Genomic DNA, 17579 nt, shown 5'->3' with positions numbered 1-17579 from the left:
GATATATGTGCATTGTATTGTCAAAAACAGCCCATTTATGTAGCAGAGGCATTCTTCTTTTCAATAAATAACTAAAAGTTTATATTTTAACAATTTTGTAAAACTGCTATATTTTGGGGTCAAAAAGGGATAAATTTTTAAATTGTTTGTATGCCCAAATCTATGTAACGTATAAAATTTTCTGACGTCAGACACACAAATCAATGAATGTGTTTGTAGATGTTTTTGTGTTCTGTTAAATTGTTCCTTTTAAAATTGTTATACGATGATGACTGATGTACCCATATTTTGACTATTTTATTTATTGTTTCTGTTTAGTTCACGTATCGATGTAAATATAACGGAATTCGATGAGATTGACATCAAAGTGAGAGGTTTAGCGCTATAAAACCAGGTTTAATCCACCATTTTCTACATTTGAAAATGCCTGTACCAAGTCAGAAATATGACAGTTCTTGTCCATTCGTTTTGATGCGTTTTGTTATTTGATTTTGCCATGTGATTATGGACTTTCCGAATTGAAGTTCAGTTTTTTTGTGATTTAACTTTTAACTACACAGGTGTTATAGTGGATTCCTCATGGCCTACAGAAAAGAGGACAACCTGGCTCAGGGATATAACATCTGATCTACAGAAAATCAGGGAAAACTTTGAAGAAGCAATGCCAAGGACAGGAAAGGTACCTGTGGTCTTCCTGGGACGAAGTAGATTAAGAAATGTGTGCTTTATTATTAATTCCTGCTTAATGTCTTTGAGAAACATTACATGCAGATTACGAAATTTAAAATCATCTATCTACGCATACATTTACTTAAGATCATGAATATCATTTTCAAGACTGAGTTTTATTAAAAAAAAGTCTTTACAACATGTAATTTCGTCACTAAATGAATCATAGGTGAACATTCATGGTCAATGACTTATAATAGAGAGCATTTGTTCTTTTGGTTCATGTCTTTATCAGAAGAACACTGGAATGCCTTATAAAAGAAATCACTGTTTCTAAGCACGTGATTTATTCTGAAAAGGTAAATCAAAACTTGATATCATTCATGAAAGATACAGAATAAAGAATTAAATTGAATGATATAATATAATTATATAAAGCAAAAAAATGTAAATAAATGACTTTATTTGCAACAAACAATTGTTTGAGGGTCACACGTAAATATATACTGCTCAACCGAAAAGTGCACATGTGACATTTACTCTTTCCGGTTCGTGCACTTGTTGCTCAATCAAGATTGTATTTAGATATACGGTCATCTTTAATTTATGTCGTTATTAAAACACATACCAAAGTGAAGAGTGCATTTGGCTGTATAAAGTGTAGCAATACGTACAAAAACATGCATTGTATTCGATAAATCGTGGTAGAGAGACAGGAGAGTTACTCTGTAGAATTAAGAAATAATTCTTTCATGCCATGCTCTATGCTCATTTTAACATGGGTAGGCATTATATTTGTTAATATCTTAATACCGAGCGTTAGCGAGCATAGAGCATGGCATTATAGAATTATTTCGATTCTAATAGGAATATTTTGAACTTTTGTACTCCGAAGCAGACCTCTTGTAGATGCTCGAAATGTCGCCATTTTGATTTGATGAACAAAAACGTTTTAAAAATTTCAACAGTTTGTCAATAAAACAAGAAAAGAAACATTTAAACTTACTTTAAAAATGTTTTTATTTAATTTCCTAGCGAACAACACCAACAAAAATGTCCATTTTGATCTCTGGTGTTATTAAAAATTCATCTGACGTTGCAATTTCAATTGTGACGTCAATCACGTGCAGCCCATGTTCTATTCGAATTAGAACATATCTGTGTACTCAAAGCTAAAGAAGAGCGTCATATTAGAATTAACCTTATCGCATGTTGTGCGGGTTTTTTTCGTATCATTTATAAACATTAAAAACATTTGTCACTTTGCGTTATGTACAGTCAATAAAATTAAACACTATTCTTCTTAACTTCTGCTTTTGAAACAAAATGGCACTGAAAATACATCAGGACCAATTTTAAATAAAGATAACTTCTTTAAAATTTTAGTTGATGTACTAATATAAACTTTATGATGATTGAGAGTTCCTGGTGGAAGCATACCTAGGTATTCAAGTTTTGAATATCTCTTACCTATGTTTACTCATTGATGTTGTGTCTCCAAATGGAACTTCACAAAAATTCTGAATATAGAAATGAATTCATATATTATTAGAAATGAGAAAGTCGATATAATATCCTACCCTATATCCTACCCTGCCTTTTTCATTTATGCATGATTTAAACTCTTTTAATTCACAAAAATATAATTGTGTTTTAAATTGACATCAACTAAATTTATATATAAGCTAAACAGTCAATGTACGAATCAAAGTTTATCAATTTAAACGCTATCAACATCAGAGTTCATGGCTAAAATAAAAATGCATAGTCATAATGATGTTTTCAATAGTATGAATGGTATCAGACACTCATTTAAATTTATGGTGGAAATGGCCGCTTTCAAGAGATAGAGATTATCAGAACAAAATAAAAATAAAACAACACAAATTAAAAAGCAAATAATGCAACCTACAAAGCAGAGTTCATGAAATTCAGTTGGACCAGATTGTTAAACAAAAAATTACTTGATAAACAAAGTTTCTTCTAACTCGGATGTACAAACTTCTGAAGTCAACTTACTTGTGTAAAATGTAGAAGAAACAATTGTTCCGGAGTTGCAGATAATATTGGAAGATAATATATCTCTGAAGTTGCAGATTCCAGCTGTCGTTCATATTCCTTTAAATATAATGGTAAACCGATGTTTAGTTAAATAAAAAGGTCTAGGTATAAACTTCTAACGGAGTGCCACTATGCGCTTCAATACGATATAAATTTATCATCTATGCATGCATTCTATGTCACGTAATAAAGTCACGTCCACTATTAAGCTATTGTCGAAGTAGGAAGATTGGCATAATGAATGATGTTGATGTTTTACATTGAAAATTAAAATGTCACAGCAGTGGATAGGACAACGGGACAATGCAAGTAAGATCCACGTATGAATGATTGCAACAAAAGAACCTGATAAGTGATACTTTTAAAAATATTTTCTGGCTAAAAAAAATTTAATATTTTTTTTAACAAAACAATATACAAGAAACTTTGTACGTTAAATTGCCATATTTAGATTCATCAGCTGCTGTTGGCATATTGTCTAGTTGTGAATATGGCCTGCATGTTAAGGTACTGAAAAAATGAGAGGCGAACGATACCAAGGGTACATTTACTCATAATTCAAAGATAAACTGACAACTCAATGGCTAAATAAGAAAAGACAAACAGTGCACACAACACAACATAGAAAACTAAAGACAGAGCATAACGAACCCAACCAAACACTGGGGTCGATTTCAGGTCCTCTGGAACGGCAGGCAAACATTCTGTTGTATATTATAGCGAGCATATGTTCTTAAATCAACTGTGTATGATAATAAATACGGTACTCAAAAAAAAAATTAATCCAATAGCCTTAAATTTGTGAAATATAGAAATTCTGTATTTGCTTCCCTTAGAACTCAAAAATGTAGTTTGCTTGAATATATCATCCTATTCACATTTCAACATGACAACTGTAATGTGTATACATTTTACAATATGTGTTGAATTTTATTTTGACATAAGTTTTACCTGATAAATGAGGTGTAGTGCTCCGTCCGCATTCATTACTTCTCCTGTACTTGAACGGATGTTGATCTGCAATTTCAATTTTTATTTAACATAAATAGCATGATAAGTCTCTGTAAAAGGAAAGGTTTTGAATCAAACGATATTGGTTCGTAAATAGCTAAAAAGAAATAACTCATCACTTCAGCGCGCAAAAGAAAACGTTTTGGTTTTAAATTAAATAGATTTTTGAAAGATTCTTTTCAAGTTTTCGTCATTGAAACGAATATCAGACATTCTCAGAAATATCTTACAGTAATGTCGGATGAAAGTTGATTGTCAAAGCAATTCCATGTATTGAGAAAAAATGAGGATGAAGATGAACTCCACCATGATTCTGCTAAAGCTATTTCCATGGAACCTGTAAATAAAAGTAATAGTTTGACACTTTCGATATAAAAACATTCTACGTAGGTTAAAATGTATTTAGCTAAAGGGAAACGATACAGTTTCAATCCCACGATGTTTTTTGGTCAAAAACTTGCACACAAGCTATTTTTCATCTGAGGAATTTAAATGGGTTTTTGCTGCTTCTCCACTTAGCACGCGGCATGACGGAGTAGGTGTAAAGACTGGTCAGCTCGGAGTCAGACCATAGTGTCCTGACTGTTACCCTGTGAACTAGTACGGTAATAACATGGCTTATCGTGTTAGTCTATTGGTACAATTTGGGATTTTTTTTTACTTTTTACTCAGTAAACCCATTTCGAAGCCTTTGGTTTTATCGTGTCGCTGTTCGAACCCACAACATCCCTCACCCGGAACGAACACTCTACCACAAAACCACATAGGCGGTTAAAATTTGTCGGCTTTCCAGTCTTCGAATTGACAGATGTAACCTTACCATATAACGCCTTTACAATGTTCGATGCTATATTAAATCCAACACTTGTTAAAATAGGAAACAAGGGCTCTTTTTCAATTGTCAAAGAGGTTAGTCCAAGTGGCAGTTCTGGAAAATAAAACGACAACTTTATAGTAGAACAACAAGTAGTAAAAATTCATTTTATCAAATTTGATGAACTGATTTCTGGAATTATTTTCTTTATGATCTTTATCACTGACGATGTTCGGGTTTTTTTCAATTTTGTTTAGGGGGATTTATAATTGATTCATTCAGTATTTTCATGAATACTTTTGCTCGATAGTTTTAGACACAAATCAATTAAACGGAAAGATTATGCTGAGAAAGGTAAAACATCAAAATATTTCTTTTTTTCAATATATAATTTCGTAAATAACAAACAATATCTCAAACCACACTATTCAGTGAAATTATTCTTCGATTTTAATTTTTAATATTCAAAATAAAATTTTACCTATTTCATTGAACCTAACGTTATATTGAGGTTTGAGATCTGACCATTCAATCACTGTTGATTTCGTTGATTTTCCCAGTTTTGCCATGTCTTCATTGAAACGTTTCTTCAAACATTCAGTTGCAGAAAGAACAAATGAAATTGAAGACGTTAATTTGAATGATAAATCTATGTTTGGTTGTGGTAAAACCTCCACTTGAAGTGAAGATAATTTATTAAAGAGTGACAATTTAGTTTCTTCACTGAGGTCTGTTGAATTGTCTATATTAAATTGCATAACGTTTGTTATATTATCAATCATAGTTTTAGTGTAATCTACTCCATTAGCTATATCGGTCGACATCTTTACAGAGTATTCTTTATGTAGTTCAGAATTCAAAAGGTCAAAGGTAAAATTGACACAACTTAACCAATTATATCGCTCTTCTCTGATGTCACTAAAATACAAATCAGTCCGCTTATTATATGGAAGGTATTTCCATAATCCTTGAACGATTACTGTTACCAGCTCATATAGTTTTATGGTATCTGCACTTGTATCTGCGACAAGTCTATCCAAACCATAGAAATAAGTTGGATGGGTAATCTTGACTGGTGTGTTCGGTTTTACATCTGGGAATATATCTGTCCAATTCAATAAAGGGTGCCTTATTTGTAGGTCACTAAACTGTATATTGATACTACTTGTCTGGCTATCAATATTGCTAGAAGGGATGATCTGGAATATATAACACGTAAAATGCTTTCAATTCTGAATACATATGAAATTATGTTGAATATGCTCACCCACTCAGAGCACTTGATATCATACCAGATTATTGTGATAGTTCGTTTTCATTAAGATAGATAAAAAGTACATGTTTAAGTGTCTTATTAATAACCTGAGCATCAAAACTTTCCTTCTTATGCTGAGATCAGCTGTTTTACAATAAAAATGTAAATAAGAACACAAAATGGATGATGTTAACTTTGATCGACTTCTTCTATCCTGCTTTATTTTAGGAAACCTTTTTTTTTTTTTTTTTTTAAGACATACAAACGTTTTATTTCTAAATATTTCCTGTGTACAATTACCTTAGTCGTCCAGGATCAGGCTAAGGGTCCCTGTTTACAAAATGAAACCATCTATCCAGGGGAAATAGAAGGCAATAAAAAAAAGTTATCCACTTTTAACCTTGGAATACATTTAGTGTAAAAAATATAATATCAATATAATGTTAGAAGCATCTAACAGTTCTACACTTTGATTTCAAAATAGTAAGTAAATAATTATAAGATACCCACATAAAAGATGTGCATTTACTACAATAACCATGATAGGCTAATACTTTTTTTTTATCATTTGTTTTTGATACAATTATTATTCTAATACTATAAACCATAAAAAATGTACTTTGACTCAAGCTGTATAAAAAAGGTCTAAATTCTCATTATTACAGACTCCAATTTTGTCTTATCAATGATATCAACGCCTTTCAAAAGAAGAACAAATTTTAGATTATATTTCAAGTTTTGTTTCCAGATTTTATAAATATCTTGTGGTGTTTTAGGCGTTTTATTAAATTTTATTGAATTCCTAATTTTCCATAGTGTCCATTTAAAGTATATGATTATTATGTTTAAAAAATTATCATATTTTAGTTGTTTCGTGTTTATACCCAATAGAACCTCCTTTTCACCAAAAGGATTACTTATTCCTATTTTTGACTTAATACGTATTTCTTGGAGGTTTTTTAAAATTAACTGTGATGTACTACAACTGAAAAATAAGTGTTGCAGGGTTTCTATATTATTGTCATTTTGACAAATGTGGCATTTTCCATTTGATATCTTCATTTTTTTTAATCTTTCTTCAGTATATAAAATATTGTGCAAGGATTTCCATTGGAATTCTTTTACTTTATTTTCAATTTTCAAAAAATTTAGTCCCGACCACATATTTTCCCAAGGTAAATTTGTTCCAGATATTTCCTCCCACTTAATTTGACATTTTGGAGATACATCTTTATTTAAAACCGTACGAATATAATTGAGTTTTAACTTTGATGGTTTGATTTTTTTGTTGTTTAAATTAATGATCTCAAGGTCATTTGAAATCTTTAATTTACTTTCATGATGCAAATTCTGGTTTCCGCAAGATTTCAAAATTTGCACGAAATCTTTAGGAATTGCCTGTTTAATTTTTGAAAAATCGGAAATACAATTTCTTCGATCAATCAACTTCTTATAAATTTCATTGCAGCTGATGAAATCTGTAGTTTCTAAATTCCAAATGTCCTGGATAGTTGTGAAACCGCTTTTTAAAAAAGAAGAGTAGAACAATGATTTATTTTTGAAACGAATAGAAGAGTTTCCAAATAACCTCGTATTTAAAATAGCACTTTTATAGGGAGGTATTTCAACATTTTGAATAAATCCTGACCACGTATTTATAATTTTCTGATAAATTTGTGGTAGTTGGTTCATATCTAAACCGTTTAAACTTGAACATTTACATACAAAAAAAGTGTCATTATATTTTTCGTCAAATTTCCGAAGCCAATACTTACCGATCGCATTCCAGCTTTCCAATGGCTCATGAATTAAACGATATACTAGTTTTGTTTGTTTGCTTTTTATAAACGTATCTATACTTACCATTCCCATCCCCCCTTTTATTTCGTCCAAACAACAGACATTTCTATCTACCTGGTTCACTTTACCGTCCCATATAAAGTTCCAAATTATATTATTTAGCTCTTTAGTATATTTATCCGGAATTCCTCGTATTTCGATCTCGTAAGAACAAAGAGAAAGTATCATATTTTTTACCATAAGTGTTTTACCTTTAAATGTAAGCTTCCTACTTTTCCATACATGTACACAGTTTTTAACCTTTTCTATTATTTTTCTCCAAATATCATTGTCATCTATTTCATAACCATGGCACACCCCTAAAGTTTTAACATTGCCTGTGATCCATTTGATTTTATCAAATTTAAATCGTTTTCTTTTAGAAGCCCCTAATAGTAAGCCTTTTGTTTTGTCATAGTTTATTTTAGAACCCGAAGCTTTTTCGTATAAGGACAAAACTTTAAAAGTATTTTCTACAGATTTTTCATTTTTATTAAATACCTGGGTGTCATCTGCAAACATACATAATTTGGTTTCTATAAAGTTCCCTCCCCCTCCTGGTAATTTTAATCCTTCTATTTTAATGTCACCCCTTATTGCACATGCCATGGGTTCAGCTTGTATGATATACAACAGAGGCGCTATTGGACACCCTTGCCTAGCGGAGCGAGTAATAGAAAAGTATCTTGATACAAACCCATTAGTTTTGATACACGTAGTAGCATTATATAATAGCATCTTTATCCATGCTCTAAATTTCCCGCCAAATTCAAATTTCTCCAATACAAAATCTATCCATTCCCATTCAACCCTATCAAAAGCTTTTTGTTGATCCAAAAATAATATAATTCCTTCTTCATCTTCGTTGTCAATATATTCTATAATGTCCTGAATCATTCGGTTAGCCTCGCTTATATTACTACCTTTAACAAACCCCTTCTGATCGGTATGAATAATTTTAGGCAATACTATTTTAAGTCTTTCAGATAGAATCTTTGCAATAATTTTGTAATCACAATTTAGTAAAGTTAGTGGTCTCCAATTTTTTATATTTTCCCTTTCCCCTCCTTTATGTAATAAGGTTAAGACCCCCTTATGTTGAGAGTTACTCAATATATTATCATTAAAAATTTCTTGTAATAAACTAAAGAAATCGTCTTTTATTATATCCCAGTATAAAACATAAAATTCTGATATTATACCATCTTCGCCAGGTGATTTGTTTTGTTTAAGTAATTTTAGTACCTTTTCTACTTCAGAGATATTTATATCTCTATCTAACATCTCTTGATCTTCCTTACTTACCTTGTCTACGATAAATTGACAAAGTTGTTCGCCCGCTGTTTTGTCCCACCCTTCCGTGGCAAAAAGTTTAGTATAAAATTTTACTTGTTCATTTAAGATTGAATCAATGTCACATTTATACTCACCGTTTTCTGTTTTTACACGTTGCCATAGTTTGTTCTGCCCATTTTTCTTTTCTAAATTAAAAAAGTATTTTGTCGACTTTTCCCCGTCTTCGGCCCATTTAGTTCTTGATCTAATTTTTGCAGAGACTGCTTTTTTAGTATAGTATTCCTTAATTTTATTTTCTAATTCTGAAATTTTGTCACATGATTTATTTGATTCGTTTAATTGAAGTTTCAATTTTTCAAGCTGTTTTTCTAAATCAATGACATTATTTTGTTTTGATAAACGGTTTAGTTTTTGACTAATTTCCATGGTCAAAAATTTAATTTTTGATTTTGTAACATCCCACCACTCTTGAATGCTATTGAATCGATTCTTGTTTTTAACCCAATTTTCCCAAAACGTTTTAAATGCATTTGAAAATTCATCAGTCTTAATTGTATTTAGATTCATGATCCACAATCCCGGTCCTCTTTCAATGTCATCTAATTTTATTTTTGAAGTAACTATGTCATGATCACTAAAAGGAAATGTGATTATACGTGTGTTTAGGAAACCTTAAATATGGTTGTCCACGTAACACAGTCGCTTTGAATACAACTACTTAGTGCAAACGAATTCATTGCAATAACAACACCATTATATAAGATTGATTGATTGATTGTTGGTTGCTTAACGTCTAGTGGCAATTATTTCATGCATATTCAGGACGAGAACAAGTTCACAAAAAGACAATAGGTAGGTGGATACGATAGAGGCCATCTGGGATGATGGTAGGAGAAATTTGGACTGCCACTGGAAAATGAGGCAATATTGGATATGGACAAAAATTTTGCCCTGTAACAGGCCACCTACGGACCCCTCAAAGAGTTGTTGCAAGGGTTCTTAACGTGCAAAGAGCGTGGCACTCTCTTTACACGAGGCATCGGATTTAACGTCCCCCTTCTGACCGGACGTGACTGTGAACTTGATAAATCCCGCACAGCCAAACGGATGCCCCACTTCGGCAAGCGTTTTACTGCCGGTTGGGAGAAGACCAAATGACCATATTTCTATATCCCAGTCACCCTTGGGGGCATTATATAAGAAAAAGTGGTAAGCTTATAGATTTTGTGTACATAAATGGTGAGGTGTCGAAACGTCTTTGTTTTCGGACAGATTTTAGGCAAAAAAATCAATCATTATATTGTACCTGATGTAGCTGCCTTTCGAATTTGAAGACATCGAGCAATTTTTCTCTTGCAGTAGCATATACGGATTGGCCTTCATCCTCTGAAATTTGGTAATTACAATGAATATGATTATACGTAAGTCGAAAAGTAGTATTTTTTCAATGAACTGCTTGAGTAATAACTTTATAAATTTTTTCCTTAATGTAAACTCATCCAAATTGATTTTGACATTTGATACTTTATTGTACATGGTTTAAATCAATGTTATGTGAACACGTTCGGTGGTTTTTTTATTGTGACAGCTAGGATTATATGACTGTGATGTTGCTGTCCATAAGAGAGTCATTGGTCTATATGTATGTAACAAAGTCATTACTTTTACATACTTTATAATTGCTACTTAACTGAAAAAGTCAATTTAAATTAAAGACTTAGACATATTTTAAAGTCTATTACTTTACTATTTAACATGTTAAAAATCATTAAAAAAATATATCATCAAGTTGTATATTTCTTGCAAAAGTTTCAAATATATCTACATTATACAAGTATTAACTCACCATAATAATAATCCTCTTGCAATAACTTCCGGCCAATTATCTCTGGTCTTTTATTTTGTTTCTCGTCATCAAAATAATCAAAGTCGTCATTCACAATGTCTGCATCCCTGCGCCGTCTAAATTCACCCCCAGAGCCAGTAGAACCGGTTCCATATATTGAATCAAGAACAGTAGGAACACGGTGCAAATAATCAAGTCCGTCCTTATAAAAAAGATTAAAACATTATGTCTATAGTAGGGCTCACTTGTCGTTGTTAATATAATAGATATAATATATTTTGAAGTACAGAGTTATTCTTCTTATATCTATAGTGGTTTCTGTTTTACTTTGATGTTAAATCAGCTGTAGATACGATTTCGGCAGTACGAGTTGAATAAAAAAGTATTTCTTTTACATGTACATGAACGGTAAGTTTTGCCAAATTCAGTTAACGTCATTTTTTCCTGAGTTAGAAAAGCCTTAGTATTTCAAAAATTCAAAGTTTTGTAAACAGTTAATTTATAGTTATATGAACATATCAATGATAACTCAAGTCAACACAGAAGTGCTGGCTACTTGGCTGGTTATACCCTCTGGGAATTAAAACTTCACCAGTAGTGGCATCGAACCCTTGGTTGTAAATAAACTCATCATAAATACCAGGATTGAAATTTTATGTTTGTGCCAGACGTGCGGTTCGTCTACAAAAGACTAATCAGCGACACTCGAATTAAGAAATGTTTAAAAGGCCAAACAAAGTACGAAATTGGAGAGCATTGAGGAAGTGCTTACTACTGGGCTTGAATGAGCCTTGAATGTCGCTGATACATTGTTATTGCTAAGACAATAGTTTGTAATGTTCAGTTATTAAAAGAATGTCTTCTGAAGAGTGATAAAAGAGAAGCCAACGTTTGTTCTTCAACACATCAAACATCTTTATACACATTTATTCGTTTTCCAGTCAACGAATACTTGCTCTTACTCGTAAACGAGTACTTCCCCTAGAAGCAAAAAAAAAGCTGAAAACAGATATTTGGTTTGAACCAACCGTCCACCTTCCAAAATCAAGCCGAGCACCATACCACGAGACCATAGAGGCAGTAGTTCATAATATAACAATGTACAAATACTTACAATTGTTTCATCAATATTACCATCATAAATATCACGACGCAGATACATTGAAGGTGGGAATAACTACAAAACAGTACCAAATAATATTAATACAATGTATATGTGAAGAGGTAAAGAGTGTTACATAGCACTCGATAACGGCCGTGTATTTACGCGGTAAAGAGATTTTAAAACAGAACTCAGAAGATAGACTAATCAAAACAGTTACAGAAATTTATTTCATAGCGTAAACACGAACTCAATCAAGACCATCCTTGTAAACATCATTCTGATAATACAGACTTAACCGATTTCCTTCCATATGTTCCAATAAGGAAATATGTATTTCAACATGTTCTGGTGTACATTTGACAATATAAGGAACATGTATGCGATTGTTTATCCACAAATCATCATCAATCAACAATCAATTAACTAAAAACTTCTAGAAGTCTTATTATTTTCTGATTGAAAACAATAAAAAATGTTTAGATTTAAAAAATATACATTTACCGTCAGAGTATATACTGTATCTTCCCCTTTCACAACTGGAGCCACGTCGTAACGAAAGAGCGGGTAAGATCCAAAATAGTACATGGCAAAGTTTTGTATTTCTTCTATGGATTTTGTTGTTTGCATTGTCGAATCAAATGCGAGAATTTGCAGGAAGAAACGAATTTCTGACATGACTGAAAAAAGTTGTTTTTTTTTTAATAAAAACAAATAATTTCACTAGTCTTGTACAATACCAGTAAGATATGGTTTTCAATTTCATTCTTAAATTGACATTTCAGCAGTTTAAATTATGTTACAAAACTTATACAAACTGTTTTATTAATAAATTAGAACAATTAAAAAAAAAGCTGAGACCCATCTCTTAAAAAATAAACACATAACAGTGCAGGGTCCAGATCAATTATAAACTTAAAATGAAACTTATCATCGAATTTGTACTTACCATTAGCAACATGACGGGTGCCACGAGAGGATAATGATCACCTTAATCTTCCCGAGCACCTAAAAACTCCTTATATTTGTAGGGTTCAGTCTTACGGTTTTAAGTATCGTATTGTGAAATTGTTTGTCTCTGCGTTGATTTTTGTTTTTTTCCAATTAGGTTGTCAGATTCCTTCAACTTATGTCCCCGTTGTATCTTCCACCTATGTTATTTTTACTTTAATTTATTTTTTTCAAATAGTCATATGGTGAATGCTGAGTTACCTAAAAGCAGCAATGTGTTTCTTACCAGCAGTGTCGTCAAAAACAGAATCCTTGTTCAAACAGGCAGAATACAATTGCTTGAGATTCTTTGAATAGGATGGGGCATCATCTGAAATGGGTATCTCTAAAACATCTATAAATAAAAGAGGACACTAAATAGTTTTAACATTTGAATTAAACATAAACTTCAACCAGCTGAAAGGTCTTATTCTAACAAAATGAGTACATTTATGCCTATAACCCTCTGTGTAGAAACCAGATGTATCTAAAAGAAAGGTAATGCAATTGCATTGGAAAAAAATAGGTAAATCTAAATTTAATTTCTCTTACAAAATTGATATGATGGATGCCACATGTGTAGCAGGGATCACTTAACCTTCCTATGTATCTGTGCGTTCTACCTATTTGTGAAGTGGTTTGTGTTGATTCAATGAACGGGGGGTGACGTGTATTTTTTTTTTTTTTATTCTATCAGTTTCTATGAGTATACCGATAAAAATCTACATTATATGGACTTAAAATTTTAATGCAGAAATTCATTTTTAAAACTATGCCTTTATTTTGTATGTTATATAAATGTTCTATTTGCTTTTAAGATTTTCTAACTGTTTTCTCAATCTAAACGATTGGAAGTCTCCTGACTTTCCATATATATTCTAATAACAGTACCTCTGATTTTCGAATGGAACTCTGTCTTCTTATCCCCCTCAACAGATCTTCTCCATGGATCTATAAATCCTCCTTCGATGGCTTCTTCCCTTGCATTCACCCAATTTCCACAAGCATACTCGTAAAAATCGCTGCACTCATCTGCAGTTTGATTTATATATCCGTACATATTGTAAGCTAAGGACGAGCAATAATTAGAGTTGCATAATGTGCCATCACGTTCTGTGCTTGTCTTTTTAGTAGTGCTTTCCGTGGTTTCGGAAATTGATGTTTTCATATTTGTATAAGTTGTTGTTGGTTGTGAAGCTGTTGTAGTTTGTTTGGACGTAGTTACAATTGGCACATGAGTAGTGGTTGTATTAGAAATGGTAGTAGTTTGCTCTGCAGTGGAAGTTGTTGGTTTAGGTGTTGTCGTAGTTGTCATGGGGATAGTTATGGTTGTCTGAAGAGTTGAAGTGGTTGGCTGAGGAGTGGTTGTAATTGGCTTAAGAGTAGTAGTAGTAGTAGTAGCCTTAGTAATGGTAGTTGTTGGCTGAGGAGTAGTAGACTTAGGAATTGTAGTTGTTAGCTTGGCAGTGGTAGTAGTAGGCTTTGGAGTTGTAGCGGTTGGCTCGACAGTGGTAGTAGGCTTAGGCTTTGGAGTAGTAGTGGTTGGCTGGGCAGTGGTAGTAGGCTTAGGTGTGGTAGTTGTTGGCTTGACAGTGGTAGTAGGCTTAGGTGTGGTAGTTGTTGGCTTGACAGTGGTAGTAGGCTTAGGTGTGGTAGTTGTTGGCTTGACAGTGGTAGTAGGCTTAGTAGTAGTAGTGGTTTGCTGGGCAGTGGTAGTAGGCTTAGGAGTGGTAGTGGTTGGCTTGGCAGTGGTAGTAGGCTTAGGAGTGGTAGTGGTTGGCTTGGCAGTGGTAGTAGGCTTAGGAGTGGTAGTGGTCGGCTCGGCAGTGGTAGTAGGCTGAGTAGTAGTAGTTGTTGGATTTGGAGAAGTAGTAGGCTTAGGAGTGGTAGTTGTTGGCTGGGGAGTGGTAGTAGGTTTAGAAGTGGTAGTAGGCTGAGAAGTTGTGGTGGTAGGCTTAGCAGTCGTAGTGGTTGGCTGTTTCGTGGAAGAAGTTAGTTGAGCAGAGATAGTTATCGCCTTAAACGTAGAAGTAACTGACCGAGGAGTAGTAGTAGGTGATTTAAATATGGTAGAACCAGTGTTAAAACTAGTTTGTTTAGCAGAAGTAGTAATAAGCTGCTTAGACGTAGAAGCTATATTAGGCGGTGTTATGTTTATAAACGAAGTAGACAATGGAGAAAATGAGGGCAATACTCCTATTGATTTCTGTGTATAAGTATCTCCCGAAGAGCCATCCTGAAAAGAAAATTGTAAAAAAAATCAAAGTTTGAATTTTGAGTCAGCAAGTTGGATATGAATATAAAGACTGCGAAGATCACTGGGGAATAACGTTAACTTTTAAGTTTAACGCGTGCATTTATTATTTTATCATTTATCAATATTGATCATATTAATAGGAATCAATTAAGACCTTTTACAAGCATAAACAAAAAATGACATCGATGAAATAAATTGCATTTTCTCACTGAACTATTGGCAGTGCTTATCCATAATTTACCCGCGAAAATATACTATTTCGTTATATTTATAGCAGTTGATGTATTAGGGATATGAATAAGGCATGCGTGGATCAGGCTAATAATTAGGGGTTTTTTTACTGCTCAGTCAAAAAACATGTATGAAAATAAGAAGACATTGCAAATGAGACAATTCTACCCTAGAGACCAATTGGCTTAGAATTTCAGATAAATGTACAAAAAAAACGAAAACTACTATATACAGCAATAAAAACGAATTAAAGGCTCCTAAATAGGACAGTCACATACATAATACGACAGGGTTACATATGGTTGCTTGTGTCAAGCCTTATAACAACCAGGTACACTGGTGATACAGTACAACATAAAATGAAGCTATTAAAATCTGTTAAAAAAGGCATAAATAATCAGATCGATACAAATCATAAAACATCTAACAAAAACACTAACCGTGCGTGGCAAGGTTTTAAGACATCCCGTGGGTTTTTTTTTGTTGGGTTTTTTTTTGCTTTTTAATTTAATAAGAATACTTACCACATTTATATTGTCGATTGATTTATTTATATCCTTTAGTGATGCAACCATAACACCAATCACAATTAACATAATCAAAACTGCAATGGCTAAATACATCGATGTTCCGACGAGAAATTTTTCTGCTATGGTGCAGCCTCCAGATTTCTTAGGTACTGCATAGTCCTGTTCGCTTTTCAGTGACAATAAAGCACGACTGTTTGACGGAGGAGGGTATCTGAATGTGTCCACAGTCTTCGGGCTGTCTAAATTCGGCTCAAAACTTTCAGTCTGGGTCAAATATCTCTGGACTTTGTCTAACGTTATGGCCGTTCGTGGTGTAACCGCAAGCGATTTGTCTATCCTAGGTTTGTTCACATTAGACGAATGGATGTTTGTTGACGATGGGATTGCTCTATTTGCAATTTCTCTGATGTCTTTAAAGTATCCATTGAATGGATGGTCGCTAAATTTTCGAATATCACCGTCCCATAATCCGTCTTGATCGCGTTTGTTCACATCATACGATTGACGATTTGGCCAATTTTTCCACCAGCGCCGACCTCCGTCACCACTTTTATCATACTGAAACCACATATCATTTTAGAATATGTATGATATCATATTCCGATTAACATGATCCATTTTGTAAATTTTAGCGGTTAATTTTTGACATGTCGGAGGTGATCTAGTTATAGTTAAATGTTACTTGAGCCGTTTTTGTGTCGGATTAACGGGATCAATAGATTAAAGACTTGCTTGTAACAGTTTACTAAATTAAAATGTCTAATAACATTAATAGTAAATTTATATTTAAATTTTACGAGTTATATAATAACCGTTAGGTTTAATTAAAAGTGCGTGTTATAATACAGATTTGTCATTTGGTTTTGATTATAGGTGCATTTTCATTATCTAATATTTCATTTCCTTGTATAATGGAAAACTAATTCAAAAGCCACTACTTTAGACTGAAGTGACAGGAAAATTGATATCTTTTTTATTATCAAGTAAGTTAATGATTGATCCCAATACTCCTTTTTTGCCAAAAAATCTGTTTTCTGTTATTTGTTTCGGATTTTTTTAATTTACAGATCCCGGTATAGTAATCTTGTATATCCCGGGTTGCGTTCAACATCGTAGCAGCTAAATAATCATATAGTAATGCTACGTAGTGCTACGTAGATTTATGACTATTGAACGTGTAGCTAGCCTAGCTGCTATCAATATCTAGACTACGTAGCAGCTATAGGCTAGCTACCTGTTCAATAGTCATACATCTACGTAGCCCTATGTATCCGCTACGATATTGAACGCAACCCGGGTTTCCCTACTAATAAGGTTCGTCTAAAAATCTCAATGCAATTTTTGTAGCTAATGCTTTTCATAGTTTTGCATATTACTGCTACGTAAATATACATGGATCATAATCTTTTACGTCTAACATGATAGTAATGTTGGTATTCGGTTAATTACAACTTTGAAGCAATATATATTAATCAAACATCTTTCGTGGAAAATATTGTAATGTGTCTCGCCTGTCGAAGCTAATTGATTAATTACAATTATATTACTTCTGTAATGCACACGGATAAGTCACGGTATTGATTTGTAATTTAAGGAATAGTATAAGGCTGAAAAATGAATACAAAGTGTAAAACTAATGATACTGTAAAAGATGATGTGCAGACTTCGATCATTCTGT

At 32.8% G+C, this 17579-nt stretch overlaps 1 protein-coding gene across 1 annotated transcript; it reads right to left on the bottom strand.

The window, feature by feature from the left end:
- Positions 1 to 844: 844 nt before the first annotated feature.
- Positions 845 to 16577, bottom strand: LOC134682472 (uncharacterized). Its single transcript, XM_063541770.1, has 14 exons — positions 15896 to 16577; positions 13775 to 15119; positions 13131 to 13238; positions 12398 to 12573; positions 11906 to 11968; positions 10792 to 10993; positions 10252 to 10331; positions 5037 to 5754; positions 4562 to 4669; positions 3972 to 4078; positions 3682 to 3747; positions 2689 to 2787; positions 2140 to 2189; positions 845 to 1020 (listed from the first exon to the last, which is right to left on the bottom strand). The coding sequence occupies exons 1-14, from the start codon at positions 16469 to 16471 to the stop codon at positions 921 to 923; spliced, it is 3798 nt and encodes a 1265-aa protein (XP_063397840.1). The 5' UTR covers positions 16472 to 16577; the 3' UTR covers positions 845 to 920.
- Positions 16578 to 17579: the final 1002 nt, after the last annotated feature.

This window comes from Mytilus trossulus, chromosome 1 (assembly GCF_036588685.1).
Source record: "Mytilus trossulus isolate FHL-02 chromosome 1, PNRI_Mtr1.1.1.hap1, whole genome shotgun sequence".
Taxonomy (NCBI): Eukaryota; Metazoa; Mollusca; class Bivalvia; order Mytilida; family Mytilidae; genus Mytilus; species Mytilus trossulus.
The sequence above is the reverse complement of the archived record's forward strand: the minus strand, read 5'-3'. Positions and strand labels throughout refer to the sequence as shown.